This window comes from Marmota marmota, unplaced genomic scaffold, assembly GCF_001458135.2.
Source record: "Marmota marmota marmota unplaced genomic scaffold, marMar, whole genome shotgun sequence".
NCBI lineage: Eukaryota > Metazoa > Chordata > Mammalia > Rodentia > Sciuridae > Marmota > Marmota marmota.
Window position 1 is genome coordinate 7,771,024 of NW_025999977.1, and position 16,350 is coordinate 7,787,373.

A 16,350-nucleotide genomic window follows, 5' to 3' on the forward strand; every position below is an offset into this window, starting at 1 on the left:
TGTTCAGGTCCCAGGAGGAATTCTTGGGGGCTGGTTTTTGAGTTAGATCTGGCAATAATAGAGGACATAGGCAGAGTCTAGCTTTCAGTGTTTTTGAAGGATAGTTGAATACAAGCTTAGAATGTTGGTAAAGTTCTGAGCTTGAATAAATCACCTTTGGTTTTATCACATTTCTAACATAAAATGTTTATAATATTGTCTTTCAGAAATGATCTGTTTTTTGAGGGATAATTCCAGGTGGGATGCTGGGAAAGGATCATAAAATCCCTTTCATTGGAGGAATGTCATGAAATAATGATTTGGTTTTGGAATTTGAAGGAAACCCTAATACATTCATTGGTTGGAACAATAGACATTTAACTTTCTCTTCTAATTCTGTAGAGGAGTTGGAATTTGTTTGGGCTCTTCAGGAATGTGTATCACATATTTCCTTTCATTCTTTCCTTGGAAGAGGAAGTTCAGGGGTCTCAGTGACATGGGTTTTATTGACTATCTTCCTTTTATGTAATTCTGTCATGTTTAGTAAGAGTTGCTTTTGGTTCTAGTTTTGGCTTCTTTTAAGCCACCCATGGGTTTTTCAGGAGCTATAGTCCTCACAGTGAGCTGTTAATATTATCCATGTGTTGTTGTTTTTAAAATTTTTAAAAACCATGTTCTTGTCATTATGGAAATTACAATGCAATATACTTTTTATTAATGCGATTTTTTTTTTCTTTTTGCAGTGATTATTTATTCAAGTTACTTCTGATTGGCGACTCCGGGGTTGGAAAGTCTTGCCTCCTTCTTAGGTTTGCAGTAAGTTGAATTTAAAATGCTTTATAATAATACAGTTAATGCTGTATTTTCTATGTAGACAAAAAGGTTTTTATTCTGAGTAAATTTATTTCTTCCAGAATTAATATACATTTAAAACTGCAGTTGTACATCCCTAGTGGTATACTGGGATTGTTAAATAAATGTTGCCCTTTAAAGAAATATACCAAAATGTGGTTATAAAATCAGGGTGTCTGATATTTTGGTAGAAGTCACACAGTCGTTCATTCTAATAGGTGTTAAGGGGAAATAGTTGGCTTGTGTTGAAATTGACATGAAAAGAAACCTTCAAGTTAAATTTTAATAGAACAAAGAGAAAAAGTAGGGCCTAGTAGAAACTTTGTTGGACAGTGAATGGCATGGCGTTCTGTATGCAGAAACTCACAGAAATATGACTTTTGGCATAATACAATCCACAGTCTCCTTAATTTTTAATGATTAAAAACTACTTTTAATTTAGCATGTTTCCCTTCTCACTGTATAGATCTTTGGTTCTTAAAATATGGACTAAAGACTGCTAGGGGTTATCAAGATCCTCTCAGGGTCTTTGTAGTAGTATTCTAATGTTAGATTTGTTTTTTATGGTGCTGGGAATCAAACTCAGGGCCTCATGCATGCTAGGCAATCTCTTTTATCACTGAGCTACACCCCTAAATCGTAAGTAAATATTTAATTAGGACTATACCAACAAAAAACATTTACCTTTTTCACTGTGCTGATATTTGCTGTGATGGTGCAAAAGTATTGGTGGCTAAAACTGCTGCTGGCATCTTGGGTACACATTAAGGTAGTGTTAAAAACCAAACTGTACTCACAGTCATGATATTCTTCACCTTTGTGCATTGATATGCACCCCCACCCTGAAAAGCCATTTTCACCTAAGAATGTCCTTAACAAAAATAGTAAAAATAATTAATTTTTTAAAAAAATTTGATTCTTAAAGACCCGTGTGAAGAAATAGGAAGTACACATAAAGCACTTCACTGCATACTAGGGTGTGTTGGTTGTCTCAGAAAAGTATGAGTAGTTGATTTGAGTTGAATTAGATTTTTTTTGTTGTTGTTGGGTTTTTCCCTCTATACATTAAAGAACCAGTTGACAGATAAACTGTAGTTACGCAGAATTGGGTAGCTGGCAGACATTTTTTCAAATGGAGTGAGATTGTCTTTTCTTCATTTGGGAGTATTGGGCATTGAATCCAGGGGTGCTTGACTACTGAGCTATATCCTCAGACCTTTTTTATTTTTTATTTTGAGACAGGGTTTCACTGAGATGCTCAGACTGACCTCAAACTTGAGATATTCCTGCCTGAGCCTCCTGAGTCTCTGGGATTACAGGTGTACACCACTGTACTCAGTTTTAGACGTTTTCTTATATACTCTACTACTGAGCTACATTCCCAACCCTTTTAATTTTTATTTTAAGACAGGGTCTTGCTGGGTTGTCCAAGCTGACCTCAAGCTTACGATCCTCCTTCCTCAGCCTCCTGAGTTGCTGGAATATAAGCATGATGTACCACCTTACCTGGCTTCACAAAATACTTTTTTTTCCTTCCCCCACTTAAAAGTGTTTTCATTCTGAGTAAAATGTTGTGACTTTAGAGAAACAGGTGCAAATTTAAAAGTTTAACATTGGGTTAAAAAATTGACAAATAATGTGTTCACACGAAAACTGGTATACATAAATTCATAGTAGCATTATTCACAATAAGCAGAAAGTGGAAACAACCCAGATATCTAAGAGTGGTTAAACAAAATGTGTTGTATTCATACAATGGAATGTTATTCATCCATAAAAATGAAGTACTGATATATATTACGATATGGACTAAGCTTGAAAACATGCTAAGTAAAAGAAACTAGACACAAAACACCATATATTATGTGATTCCATTTATGTGAAATGTCCATAATGTTCAAGTCTACAGAGACAAAGTAGAAATAGGGAGGAGCTGTGTGTTAATGAGTATAGGGTTCCTTTTGGGGTCATAAAATATTATGAAATTAAATACTGGTGACAATTATGCAAACTTGTTTATATACTAAAGTCCAGTTGTATACTTTAGAAGGGTGAGTCTTTTGCGCCTTACATATCAATTTAAAGAATCATAGTAATTCAGTGGTAGAGAGCTTGCCCAGTACAATGTGTTCAATCTCTAGTGCAGCCAAAAGAAACCCCACCATAACTATGGTGCACACTAGTAATTCAGCTGCTTAGCAGACTAAGGCAGGAGGATCTGAATTTCTTGGCCAACCTGGGCAACTTGGCAAGACCTTGTCTTAAAAAATGAAAAGGTTGAGGATGTGGCTCAGTAGTAGACCACCTCTGGGTACAGTCCCCAGTACTGGGGGAAAAATCATAACTAGCAAATACAGTTGATTTGTTTAAAACAAAAAAATCCAGGAGGGAGTGAAGTGTAATCATACTTTGTGATGAATAAATTGGGTGGGTGGGGAGCAAGAGTTTTGCTGGATAGCAATTAGAGAAGGTATTTATATTGGGCATGCATCTGTGGTCCCAGCATTTGGGAGGCTGAGGTTGGGGGGATCATTTGAGCTCAAGAGACTAGTGTGAGCAATGTTGCAAGATCCTATCTCAGAAATGTAGGTAGGTGGATGGATGGATGGAATAAATAGAAAAATCATTTATAATCACACTTATAAAATATTTTTATTTATGATATGTGTAAGGAATTGGTAAAAAGGTATTTGGGAACAAAATGATTTGCTATTGAAAAAAATCTTAAGGACAAAAGAAACTACTCTTAACTAGTCAACACTTTGTATTCAGAACATGAAGTGAGTACTAGAGCAGGGTAGAGGGTTCTTGTCAACATTTTATAAACTTTATTAACTTCAGAGTTAGGAATGAAGCTCCATGGTAGAGTGCTTGCTTAGCATGTGTGAGGTTTATCTCTAGCACCACAAAAAACAAAAACAGAATAAACTTTGACTATAGGTAAAAGTAAACATTTAAAAATTTACTGAACAATGTTCATTATTAACTTTTTTCCCACTGCAGGATGACACATATACAGAAAGCTACATCAGCACAATTGGTGTGGATTTCAAAATAAGAACTATAGAGTTAGATGGGAAAACAATCAAGCTTCAAATAGTAAGTGGCTTTCAGCTGGAAATTCCTTTGGAAAAATTTTTGGTAAATTTAGAATGTACTATTTTATACATGTATATTTAATATGCTAACAAAATTGAACAGAAAAGTATTGTAAATCATGCATTTATGATAAGTGTGGTACAATAATTGTTTATACTTATAATTTCCTAGGATTAGTTTTCTCATTGACATTTTTCTCTCTCTTCTTATCCTTTCTTCCTCCCTCCTTGTTTGTTCAGACCTTTGTGCTGGGGACTGAACTCGGGGCCTCTCAATACTGACAAAATTGGATTCAAAATATCGTAAGAATCATGCACCTGTGATAGGATGGTAGAATAATTGTTTAGACTAAAAATAATTTCCAAGAATTAGGATTTTTATAAGGCAGAGAATTTCACATTTTAGAGTCAAACTTGGTCTTAGTCTCACTTTCTTTTCATTGGTGGAGAGCTAAGTTACTTTGTCTATGGTGAAAGTGTTACTGAGCATTTTCTGTATGACTTTGTAAGAGTGCTGTGGAACATTAAAAGAAACCTAGGAGAGGCACTTCATAGGTAGTTTAGTTGAAAAGAAGTATTTATTTAGGGGCTGGGGATATGGCTCAAGTAGTAGCGCGCTCGCCTGGCAAGCGGGAGGCACTGGGTTCGATCCTCAGCACCACATAAAAATAAAATAAAGATATATAAATAAATAAATAAAATTATTTTTTAAAAAAAGAAGTATCTATTTAGTTCTGTTGTACTTTTTTAGATAGTATGCACCAATTTTATATAAACATAAAATTTGGTTGGAAGGAAACTGAGACTAAAATGACCGTGAAATTAACATGGTCATTTTATTCTAAGAAAATGGATGCTGAGAGATTTAATGATTGGCTAAAGTTACTGGCAGAACCAAGTGACCTATATCTCTGTCTTCAGTATGTTGTGTTCCCAGGTTATCCTAACCCCCATATCAATCCCCAACCTCCAATTAAATGCAGGCAGTTGTAAGTTTACTTGTATTTCTTTAATATGGATCTTGGTGCTGCCATTGTGGACATATATGTGAACTTAAAAAAATAAATGCCAGTATCTTTTAGAGTTGACTATTAGTATGAGATAAACTAGAAAACCAGTAACTTCTTTTCTTGGAGCTGATGCCACAGTGAACTGGAAGCAGTCTTGAATTTTGAATAAGAGTTTATATTTATTGTCTCGGTTCTGGTAGTTATGTTAGTTGTGGGTTTAACTTATTTCCCTTGATAATTCAGTTTCCTCTCTAAAATGAGTCTGATGAGTTGGGCACTGTGGCACATACTTTTAATCCCGGAGATGACTCCTGAGAGAGAAGGATCACAAATTCAAGATTCAAGACTTTAGTAACTTAGTGAGACCCTGTCTTAAAAAGCCGGGAGGTGGAGGCTGGGAATGTAGCTCATTAGTAGAGCAGCCCTGAGTTCAATATGCAGTACCTCTAAAAAAAAAAAAAAATTAGGTATCATCAGACTTTTTTATCAATTTATAAGATAGCTGTGAGAATCAAATGTAGTAGCTCTGTAGGTGCATATGAGAGATGTGAATGCCTGTTTTGAACTTTTGTGTACTATTTAGATGTTACTGATGCATGTTCAGATAAATGGATGTTTGATAGGTTTTTATTATTTTATTTATTTTTATTATTATTTTTGTATTGAGGAAAGGAAGGTACATGGGAAAAGATCTGTTGATTTTGGTACAAGTGAATACAAAGTGGCACATGTCTGTAGTCCCAGATACTGATATTGATACTCTAAGGATATAGTTATCAGAAATAGCTTTTGAAATGTTTTGAACCAATGAATAGGTTACCTTCCATATTGATTTTTCACATTATAGCTAGAGTATGTGCCATTGTAGAGAATACTGCAAAAAGACCTGCCTAAGCCTATAAGCTAAGGATTATTATGAGTGTGATGATATCATCATAAGATTTGAGTGTATGTTTGTGAAACATTCACATTTTGTTTACTTGACAGTGGCTAGAAAGGATTTTTTTTTTTTTTTTTTTTTTGTGGTGCTGGGGATTGAACCAGGGCCTTGTGTATACGAGGCAAGTACTATACCAACTGAGCTATATATCCCCAGCCTGGAAAGGATCTTATAGGTCACTCATTCTGCCTTTCATTTTCATTAGGAATTTCCTTCCCATATCTGGTACTACGTTTTTTTGTTTTGTTTTTAAATTTTTGGGAAATTCATCATTTTTCAAAGCATCTACTCCTATTTATAACCTAATTTTTAATTCTATTGAGCTAAAGCCAGTTTCCTTTATCTTATTTCTCTGCCTTTTGAAGCTATCTGAATCAGACTGATTCCTGTCTGCTGGTGCAGGCTGCCATGTAGATTGAGCTTATCACACAACCTTTCTGTCTCTAAAGCTGGTCAGCCATTCCTTGTTGGAACATATGTTTTTAAAACCTGTAACTCAAGATTACAGTTTTCTTTCTGGCCTTTAGGGGCTCATGTCCCTCCTCATCATTAATCCCCTGGAGGAGATAAAAAGAAAGTTAGTTTACTTTTGCTGTCCAATAGCCATACTACCCTAGTAATGCAGATCTTAAAATTTTGGTTTGCTTGTTTTTAGTTAAAAAAAAAAAAAAAAAATAGAGCTGGGTGTGGTGGCACATGTCTGTAGTCCCAGCAGCTGGGGAGGCTGAGGCAGGAGATTTCGAGTTCAAAGCCAGCCTCAGCAACAGTGAGGTGCTAAGCAGCTCAGTGGGACCGTATCTCTAACTAAAATACAAAATAGAGTTAGGGATGTCGCTTAGTGGTTGAGTACCCTTAAGTTCAGTCCCCAGTACCAACAAAGAAAAAGGTTTTATCTTATATTTCTGTGACTAGTGCTTTTAAAATCTGCATGCAGAATTTTACTTTTAACTCTGTTACATTTCATCTTGTTTGGCTTCATTTATCTTTCCAGGTATTCTTCTAGGTCTTTCACACTCTTGATTCTGTTGACTTATATTTTAATTATGTTTTCATTTCAGCTTTTCTTATTCAATTGTGACATCTAGGTCTTTAATGAAATTAGTGATTTTTTTTTTTTTTTTTTTTTTTTTTTTTTAGCTGGGCATGGGTAGTACACACCTGTAATCCCAGAGACTCCTAAGGCAGGAAGATAACAAGTTCAAGGACAGTCTCAGTAATTAGGTGAGGCTGTAAACAACTTATTGAGACCCTGACTCAAAATAAAATTAAGGTTTGGGGATGTGGCTTAGTGATATAAAGTGCCTCTGGGTTCAACACCCCCCTCCCCAAACCTCCCTAAAGAAACATTTTACAAAACATTGGGTAGGATAGGATAGGTGTGGAGTCTAGTCATAGAAAGGCCTCATTCTGTAATTTTTCATTCATTCATGGAACATAACATGGAAACGCCTACATTTATACCAGGCATTGGATAGTTGAAGTTACAGAGAAAAACAGCCATAAGATCATGTTTCAGTTGAAGAGAAAAAAACAGTTACCCTGTGATAAGAGAGGGTACTATTAGTGCTGTTGGTATACTGAGTCAGGAAGATCTTCAGGGTAGCAAAGAGTCATCAGAAATAGTACTCTTTAGATGCCATTTCTTATTTTAGTTAGCTATGATTCCTTGTTAACTTTTAGTCAGAAAACTTTCTTTTCTTATACTGTCTTGTGAAAGGAGTCTTTGGGCATGGAAGGGAAAGAAATATTAATATTTTACTGAATAGCTTCTATAGTCAGGCAAACCTTGCCATGCATTTTAAAAACATTAGTTAAACTTCAGCAGTTGCATGAGATGAGTGGCATCTTTGATTTACAGCTGAAGAAACTGGTAAATGATTCTTTGGTGTTAACAGGAACCATGAAATTGGATTTGATTTTTTTGTAGTCAGGTTGGCTTGACTTCAGAGGTCATGCTTCTCCAGTGATATTCTTAAAAACTTTGAGGCTCCTTATTGATAACAATAGCTCAAATTAGTCTTCTGAGCTCTCAGACTTAGTAATTTGGATAGAAAAAGAAATGAAGCCTCATGTTTTTGGTTTTAGATAATGACTGTTAATCTTTTTGATTATTTGCTTCATTATATGCATTTTTTTTTTCTTCTGAGAATTGAGTATATTAAAATAAATTACAAGCCAGGTGTGGTCACCACCTTGTATGCCTGTGATCCCAGTGACTTGGGAGGAGGAGGCAGGAAAATTTCAGGTTCAAGACTGGTCTTAGAGAGGCTGGGGATGTGGCTCACGTGGTAGCGCGCTCGCCTGGCATGCGTGCGGCCCGGGTTCGATCCTCAGCACCACATACAAACAAAGATGTTGTGTCTACCGAAACTAAAAAACAAATATTAAAAAATTCTCTCTCTCAAAAAAAAAAAAAAAAAAAACTGTAAAAGGAACTATAGTGTAGTGGGGATATAGCTATAGCTCAGTGGTAAATCATACCTGGGTTCAATACCCAGCACCAAAGAGAGAGAGAAAGAGAGAGAGAGAGAGAGAGAGAGAGANAAAAAAAAAAAAAAAAAAAAAAGACTGGTCTCAGCAACTTAGTGAGGCCCTATTTTCAAATTAAAAAAAAAAATCATAAAAATGGCTTGGGGTAACCGGGCACGGTGGCATAAAAGTGGCTTGAGATAACTGGGCATGGTGGCACATGCCTGTAATCCCAATGGCTTGGGAGGCTGAGACAGGAGGATTGCACGTTCAAAGCCAGCCTCAGCAAAAGTGAGGCACTAAGCAACTCAGTGAGACCCTTTCTCTAAATAAAATACAAAATAGGGCTGGGGATGTGGCTGAGTAGTTGAGTGCCCCCGAGTTCAATCCCTGGTATTTAAAAAAAAAAAACTCTTGGGATACAGCTTAGTGGTAGGTGCCCCTGGGCTCTATACCCATACCATGCCCTGGCCCCCAAATTTAAAGACATTGTGATTTTTTTCTTTGCTCCAGAATGCAGCTGTCTTTTACTTTATTACTATTTTTTAAAATCACATTTAACAAAGTTAACACTTATGTGTTAATATCCAGCTGGTCTTCAAATTTTACCAGAATTACAGGGGTCTTTTTATGTGCTCAAGATCAAACCCTGGGGGGTTTTGTGGCATGTTAGAATACAGAGGTACTTCCCCAGCCCTATCAGTAACTTATGGTAGAGTAACTATTCTAATTATATACTCTTGGGTACTGGCGATTGAACCCACGGGCACTATACCACTGAGCTACATTGCTAGCCCTTATTTTTTATTTTGAGACAGGGTTTCACTAAAATTGCTGAGGCTGACTTTGAACTTGTGATTCTCCTGCCTTAGTATCCTAAACTGCTGGGATTACAGGCATGGGCCACGGTGCCTGGTTAATTATACACTTTTTAAAGAGGAGGCCATTGTTTAGGAGCAAACAAAATGCCCATCATCCTGTTACAAACAGGGCCTTTTTTTCCCCTCCTTTTTTCTAGACATGCACACATTTTTATTTTGGAAAGCACCAACACATTCAAAGGAGAATGTAGGCTATCTCTAGAAGGAGAAACAGCAACCCCTTGTTCATGGATGTTGATGTTTATAGAGAGACAGTAATGGGGGCTGAATTAGAACCAGGGTATAATTTACACAATTTTGTGCTTGTTTCCCTGAGCTTGCATAAAAACCAAGGCTTTGTAAATTTAAAAATTGAGTTTTCTTCTTGGTATTTTTCAAAATAGTTTTTTTAAATTCACAGTATTAATGTTGTAATGTAAGTGCCTTTGATACATTACTTTTTCTAGGATTAAGATAGTACCTGGCTGCAGTGGTTAAAATGCTATTTTGATGAGTAGTTACCTGAAGTAGATCCTTTTCTTTCTTTCTATGATGATAAAACATGCTAGCCATTAACTCTGCCTCATGAGGGTGTATTTCTGTTCATGGGGCTTTGGGCCCCTTTCCTAACCAAGTCAACCTGTGTGCCTAGCATAGTGTTAAGCGCTATACAGAATATGAATAGCGTAACATGGTTTGTGCTCACGAAGAGCTTATAATTTTGATAGCATTACCACAGGATAAATTGCAGGCATTACTTTCTTTTCTGGACTTCCATGTATTAGGCAGTGCAGTTTAATATGAATATTAAGGACTGTTGTTTCCATATCACATCCTGATAATCTGTACAACTAGATTGTTTTCCCTTCTGAACCTTCCCCAACTCTGTTTTAATGGAACTGTTTGGTTTCTTGATTGTTTTGTAATAGTGGGACACAGCAGGCCAAGAAAGATTTCGAACAATCACCTCCAGTTATTACAGAGGAGCCCATGGCATCATAGTTGTGTATGATGTGACAGATCAGGTAAGTTCCAAGAGAAGATGGTGTTACAGTGACAAAGCATGAAGTTACTATTTGACTAATGTCAGATTCTTTTACTTTAATATAAGACATCAATATTATTTTTATGGCAGAAGATTTTCCTCACTTTGGCACAGTAGTGCATGTTTGTTAATCCCAGTTGCCTAAGCAACTTTGTGAGTCCTGTCTCAAAAAATAAAAGGCTGGAGATGTGGCTCAGTGGCTAAGTACTTCTGGGTTCAGTCCCTGATATTTAAAAAGGCCACAACTCTCTTCAAATAAAACTGTGAATCATGGACTGGGATGTAGCTCTGTGGTAGAGCTCTTGTCTAGCATGCTCAAGGTCCTGGTTTGATTCCTAGTACTGCCCTGTCTCCCCCAATGAATCATTTAGATATTTATTTACCTTTAGTAAATAGACAATTTAGTAATTATTTTTACATTTACTTTCAAGAGACTCTGGCAGTCATTATCAACTATAAATAAATGATCTAAGGTGAGAATTTTAGGGAATTATGGCTTGTATGGTTTCTTGTATTGCAATCTTCATTTTATATATTAACCAGAATACCTGGGGCTGGGGTTGGGACTCAGTGGCAAGTGCTTGCCTCGCACATGTGAGGCACTGGTTTGATCCTCAGCACCACATAAAAATAAATAAAATAAAGGTATCATGTCTGTCTACAACTAAAAGAATATTTAAAAAACAAAGAAACAATAATATACCTGGTGATTAGACTCTTCCTATCAGAATTGCCAAAAGTGAGATGTGTTGGTTATGGTTCAGAATTTGAATGGAATATGCTATAGGAGGATTTTAGTAGAGTGAATGTCTGAAAGAAATCAGGAAGATGTGGGGAGAATGTGGTCCACGGGCCATTAAGTTTTCTTTTGATCAGAAACTTAGCAGATTTCAGGATCACTTTTTTTTTCCCCTATGAGAAAGAATAAAAACCTAATAAAATTGGAGTTCATTTTCCTTTATTTGTGGCAGGCCCTTGTGCATGCTAGGCAAGCATTCCACTACTGAGCTAGTTACATTCCCAGCCCTGGAATTCATTTTTCTTGTAGCAAATGCTAAATCTTAAAATCTCATCTCAGCTATGAATTAAGGAGATATTTTACACTTAGATTCAGATTCAGTGCCATTAGAAGCATAGAGAAAAATGTTATGTGGCACAGCACCCACCTGCAGTCACAGATACTAGGAGGGGTTAAAGTGGGAGGTCAATAATTTGGGGACAGCCTGAGCAACATAGCAAGATTCTATCTCCAGAAAACCTGGGGAAGAGTGCTAAGTTCGAAAGTCTCTTCAAATTACTGAGATGTTCCAAAAAAAAAAAAAAAAAAAGAATATTTTTTGCTGGAGATCAAACCCAGGACCTCATATGTTAGGCAAGCCCTCTATCACTGAACTACAGTCCCAGCCCAAATAATTATTTTGGGGGTACTGGGAATTGAACTCAGGGGCACCACACCACTGAGCTTCATACCCAGCCCTTTTTATTTGGGTATTGAACTCAGGGCCCTCTTTTGTATTTTATTTAGAGACAGGATCTGAGTTGCATAGCCTCTCACAGTTGAGGCTGGCTTTGAACTTGTGATCTTCTTGTCTCAGCCTCCCAAGCTGAGATTATAGGTGTGCGCCACTGCACTGGCCCAAATAGCATCTTTTGATGCATCTGGGAGTAATACTTAACACTTATTCATAAATCAAAACTTTATATTGAATTTCAAAAACTATGCTTTATAGTACATTCGATTTGCACATCTCAAAAACAATTTCGGTTTGCTAGTTTAAATGTTAAGCTGTATTTTCCTCTATTAATATTTTTATATTTAAGCCTGTCCAGAATTGTATGTATGATCATTCTTAAAAATATCTGTCTTTTTAGGAGTCCTTCAATAATGTTAAACAGTGGCTGCAGGAAATAGATCGTTACGCTAGTGAAAATGTCAACAAGTTGTTGGTAGGGAACAAATGTGATCTGACCACAAAGAAAGTAGTAGACTACACAACAGCAAAGGTATGTTTAAAGTTTGATTTTCAAATTGAATTTGAAGTTGTTGAATTTTAATTATGAATGGATATGAAGTCACATGATGGCCATACAGCCAACCACCTTAATGCTTAAAAATGTGTACTAGGATACTGACAACAATTGTACATGTAGTGTCTTTGGATCCAGTGAAATTTTAGACTCTCCTCACTCCCATTTTATATGGCAGAAATGGACTGAGTGAAAAAGGTTTTTCAGTGTTCATTGTGTCTTATTTCTCTTAGGAATTTGCTGATTCCCTTGGAATCCCATTTTTGGAAACCAGTGCTAAGAACGCAACGAATGTAGAACAGTCTTTCATGACGATGGCAGCTGAGATTAAAAAGCGAATGGGCCCTGGAGCAACAGCTGGTGGCGCAGAGAAGTCCAATGTTAAAATTCAGAGCACTCCAGTCAAGCAGTCAGGTGGAGGTTGCTGCTAAAATTTGCCTCCGTCTTTTTCTCACAGCAATGAATTTGCAATCTGAACCCAAGTGAAAAAACAAAATTGCCTGAATTGTACTGTATGTAGCTGCACTACAACAGATTCTTACCGTCTCCACAAAGGTCAGAGATTGTAAATGGTCAATACTGACTTTTTTTTTATTCCCTTGACTCAAGACAGCTAACTTCATTTTCAGAACTGTTTTAAACCTTTGTGTGCTGGTTTATAAAATAATGTGTGTAATCCTTGTTGCTTTCCTGATACCAGACTGTTTCCCGTGGTTGGTTAGAATATATTTTGTTTTGATGTTTATATTGGCATGTTTAGATGTCGGGTTTAGTCTTCTGAAGATGAAGTTCAGCCATTTTGTATCAAACAGCACAACCAGTGTCTGTCACTTTCCATGCATAAAGTTTAGTGAGATGTTCTATGTAAGATCTGATTTGCTAGTTCTTCCTTGTAGAGTTATAAATGGAAAGATTACACTATCTGATTAATAGTTTCTTCATACTCTGCATATAATTTGTGGCTGCAGAATATTGTAATTTGTTGCACACTATGTAACAAAACAACTGAAGATATGTTTAATAAATATTGTACTTATTGGAAGTAATATCAAACTGTATGGTGATAAGTATTGTTTTAATTCTTATGGTTAAAGGGAAATAGAGCCTTGCATTATACTGAAAACAGCCATTTGTGTGTGCAACCAGGGCATTGTAGACCTACCTGTAGCGCAGCATCCAGTTGTTTGCTTTCTAGATTATAGACCTGATAAATGACCTAGGGCAGCTTCTGTGCTGTGTAGGGATTTAATCAATTTAGTGGTTCAAGAAGCTCAAATTGTATGGAAAACAAGTTTAGAATGTATGCTGTCTAGCCCCACCATCTCTGATGCTTCTCTAAATAATCATTTGAAATGGCTCCACTGATCAAGAGTTTGTTAATTTATCTGTGGTAGCAGTGAAGAGCGGCACACCCTTCGTAATTGGCAAATGATCAGATAATGTGTGCTGAAGTTTCTTCCATGCTCTGAGTCAGATGTCAACTATTTTGTCCTTCACAATTGTATAACTCATGTTGGAGAGTTTAAGCATTAAAGGAGAAAGCAGGAAACTTGAGTGCCCTAATTTTAGAAATTATATCCCTAAAAATTAACTGAAAACATAAATGCTGGGTGGGAATTATAAATGAGAAAAATATATTTATTTCAGTGAAATTTTGCATGTGTGAAAATTTTGTTAAATAGGACCTTCAAGATTCTAGGGTTTGTTTTTATTTTTATTGTGGAAACCAAGTCTTTTGCTGACACTACCATTTTAAGGTGACAGAAGTCAAGGACTATTTCTTTAGGTTGAAGCAACAGCCAAAACATTCTTCACATACGGGCTTGGGATGTGGCTGTTGGCAACACATTTTATTGTGGGGTCTTTAATGAGAAAACTTAAGTTAAAAACAAGCCAAAAATTATAGTTTTTTTTTTTTTAATTTTTATTTTTCACTTAAACAGGCAATTGAAATACATGGTACAAAAATAAGTGGTAAGATTATTGTAAAAATGAAATGGACAGAATAAATATTCAATTTAATTTTCCATCTATGAGAATTTCACAATAAAATCATAGTTTACTTTGTATTATAGACGTGCTTGTTGGATCTATTCATCCTTACATAAGGCAACTGACAAAATTCCTGAAGTCACCAATAGTTATTTGGGTGAATATCTTGTTTTTAATGCTTAAAAAAAAAAAAAGTTTCTTTTGCCTTATCAATACAGTATAAAGTTCAGAAAATATTTTCTAAAATAGCTAAATGATACAAAACTGATACTAGACAATGTGATGCCATGCACTTTAGTTTCATACAGCAAAAGATGTTTAAATGGTCAGCTTATTCTTGGTGAGTTAGCAGAAAAACATTACATGAATTTACTTTAATATGTAAGCATATCTACAGACTTAGTTTGGGAGAACTGTAGTGTTCTTCCCCCCATGGCAGTCAAAAATTGGGACTACAACATATTTCAGCATGCTGCACTCTTTGCTTTTATGTATATACCAATAATTATGGTTTTGAGGAAAACAAATTCCCATTTCTAACCCTATTTCAAGTACAAACATTTCAAGGTTACTATGGGCCTGTTCACAAATAAGGGGAATTATCACTTGCTATGTTTTAAATATAACTGGCTGCCATAAATTAGCTTAGGTAATGAAGAGTGTTCCGAGCTGTGGCACACTCTGGGAAGTCATTACAGAGTAATAGTGATTATGGTCTGAGCAGTTAACTCGCTGTCTGCCCTTTGAATAGGAAGAAATCTTCTTCAGCATGTACATTACCTTTGCACTGTATCTCACATAAACCCTTCATGCTCATGTTTAAGTTTTAGAACAGCCCTGTATTGTAACAGTCTCTCATTTATTAGCACTTCACCCTGGGTGCACAACAAAAACCCATTCCACCCTTTAGTTTTGCAACTCGACTGTGGATTCAAATTCCATTCATCATTAAGGGATGGCTACTTGAATCTAATCTATCACTTAAAACTAAGGCACCATTTTCTTGGGAAGTAGGAATTTTCAGATTCTGTTATTTTGGAATATCCTGTCAGCTGAAGCTGATGTTATTACACTGAGAATGCCACAATATGAATTCAATTGATATACTGGCCAGTTTGTTTTTATAAGGTTATCCCAACTTTTTAATGCTAATACAGACTGATTTAAGTGGGTGGGTTTAATTCATTAACAGCAACATACTCAGTGAAAGGCATGTTCCACTTTATAGCTACATTAACTAAAAGGTAAAATATGTCAGTGTATTTAAAAGTGGAGTCCACTGGGCATACCTACCTTTTTAAGAACTTATTTTTTGTGAAGCTACTATTGATTAGTTAGTGTTTTTAAAAATAGTTTTTTAGTTGTAGATGGACACAGTACCTTTGTTTAATTTTATGTGGTGCTGAGGATTGAACCCAGTGCTTCACAGGTGCAAGGTGAGTGCTCTACCACTGAGCCACAACCCCAGCCCTGAATAGTTAGTTAATTTTGAATGGTTCACTTTTCATTATTAGAACTTACAGCTATTTTCCAGTGACTGTAAAGTCTGAGAAATGTAGAAGCAGAAGCAGAAAAGTCACATTGAATAGGATCCTATTAATGTTGTTTCTTTGATATTCATTCAATGTCAAAATAGAAACTTTTTAAGTGCCTTTTTTTTTTTTTTAAAGAATCTGCAGTCACTAGCAAAACACTGCTTTGCTTCAAAAAGCTAAAGATAATGCTTCAAATATATTTATATCCATGCATATTTTTCCCTTTTCTGACAAGGTACTTAACAGGCCAACTCCCAAGCAACAAAGAATTCCCTTTTTTCCTTTATTGACAGTTTTAGTTTCTGTAGTGAAACAGGCTGTGTGATCCTATCCATTCACTTCCCTGACCTTGCACTAGTCTTCCAAGGGAGTAGGAGTGGAGGGACAGGATCCTCCTCCCAGAGATACCCTAAGTTTGATCCTTAGCTCCTTAGCCATGCTGAAGCATAATGGCAGTTCTCTAATTCCCAGACACATTTTCTTTTACGATACTAGGCCAGGAAGGTGGAGACCCAAGCCCTGAAGATGGCAAAAGATGTCAC

At 36.1% G+C, this 16,350-nt stretch overlaps 1 protein-coding gene across 1 annotated transcript; it reads left to right on the forward strand.

Moving 5' to 3' along the window:
• The first annotated feature begins 653 nt into the window (after positions 1–653).
• Positions 654–13,327, forward strand: Rab1a (RAB1A, member RAS oncogene family). The gene is given in 6 exon segments (XM_015479373.2): positions 654–795; positions 3,835–3,930; positions 10,138–10,233; positions 12,126–12,257; positions 12,515–12,698; positions 12,701–13,327. Coding segments are annotated over 6 exon segments (651 nt in total). The 5' UTR covers positions 654–696; the 3' UTR covers positions 12,745–13,327.
• The last annotated feature ends 3,023 nt before the right edge of the window (positions 13,328–16,350 follow it).